General features: G+C 43.1%; 1 protein-coding gene across 7 annotated transcripts in view; it reads left to right on the plus strand.

Annotated features, from left to right (window-relative positions):
* The window catches only part of LOC103393382 (RNA binding protein fox-1 homolog 2-like), a 42,755-nt gene that overhangs the window by 40,073 nt on the left and 1,173 nt on the right, over positions 1-1,509 (plus strand). For all 7 annotated transcript variants that reach the window (XR_003052403.1, XR_003052402.1, XM_025064346.1 and 4 more), the window contains one exon: positions 1,239-1,342. Coding sequence is in view for 5 of the 7 variants with exons in the window: in XM_025064346.1 (XP_024920114.1) it covers positions 1,239-1,342 (104 nt within the window). In the remaining 2 variants the exon portion in view is untranslated. The remainder of the gene's footprint in view (positions 1-1,238; positions 1,343-1,509) is intronic.

The raw sequence follows: 1,509 nt of genomic DNA on the forward strand, positions 1-1,509 counted from the left end.
TCCCCCCGCCATGTCCTCAGAATGTTGGCGTCCATTAGTTGAAGTCTTTGGTCTCGTTAAGACTCCAGTTTTTTTAAAAAGTTTTTTTTTCAACTGTGTGAACGTTGTTGTTGTTGTTGTGTTTTTTTTCATCCCCTCTCCTGTAGTGATAATATTAATACATGTAACTCGTCCTCCACACTCCTCTCTCTCCCCCCCTCCTCACCCCCCCTCCTCTCACTGATACATCTCTTCTTGTCCCACATCCCACACCACACCACCCACTCCTTTCTTCACACACACAAATGCAATATACGAATGTAAAGAAAACTACAGCGTGTACTCAAAACAAGTACAAGTAGTTTTGGAGTATACTACAGTAATACTACGAACGAATGAATCAAATTGGACTATTCTTTGGGGACAGTTGAGGACAATTTTATAGTCATGCGAAAATTGACAGGATTTCTCGTTGATTTACCTTCCATCGTAACCAAATCGTCCGATAATACTTAAAAACGTTGTCATGGCCGTCACCAAGTTTCTGTTGTTGAGTATTTAAATCCCTTAGTTTTTTCTGGGCACCCATATTTTAAAAGTCACGAACCTTCGTGACCCAAGTCAGTAGACATTATTCGTAAACTCCTGAGAAACATGATGCGAGACGAGACGACCCCAAAAAAAAAAAAAAATCTCTTGCGACCCAGTCTTTGGGAAACGATGCCTTAGAAAATCTGTGTCGTGAACAGATGACCAGGTACATGTAAGAAGACCATCAAATTTAAAGGACACTTCCAAGAAATATCGATGCGCCGATGTATCGTGATATATTGTAACGTTACCTTTATATCACAATATATTGTGACGTTACCTCTGTATCGCAATATATTGTAACGCTACCTTTATATCACGATATATTGTAACGCTACCTCTGTATCGCAATATATTGTAACGCTACCTTTATATCACGATATATTGTAACGTTACCCCTGTATCGCGATATTTTCGCGATACGTTCAGGCACTTGTTTCTACGGCAGGCTATAATTTTGTCCTTAACTGTGCACGAATATTTTGAAAAAAAACATGCTCATTGTACTGCAGTATATTGCAGTATATTGCAGTATATTGCAGTGTATTGCATCTCTCCACTTCCCCTCCTTGTAATTCTCCATCTTAAACTCCACTTAGTCATATTTGTTTCTCCCAGGCTTGTGACTACGCTCACGTGTGTGTGTGTGTGTGTGTGTGTGTCTCCAGGGAGGCTACCCTGCTGCTGCTGCCGCCGCCGCCGCCGCCTACCGCTACGCTCAGCCCGCAGCTGTAACTGGAGCGACAGCTGCAGCCGCTGCCTACAGTGACAGGTGAGGTCACGACCTTTGCCGCACTCACACTCTCACACACACTCACACACACACGTCATCAAGAGACACGGAGTCACAGCTTTGAAGCTGCTCCGCTCTGAAGATAATGGACACGTGTCCAAATGTTGTCTCTCATTCATCAGAGACAACGTCTTCCACAGGATTAG

The sequence above is a fragment of the Cynoglossus semilaevis genome, chromosome 17 (assembly GCF_000523025.1).
Source record: "Cynoglossus semilaevis isolate Cse_v1.0 chromosome 17, Cse_v1.0, whole genome shotgun sequence".
NCBI lineage: Eukaryota > Metazoa > Chordata > Actinopteri > Pleuronectiformes > Cynoglossidae > Cynoglossus > Cynoglossus semilaevis.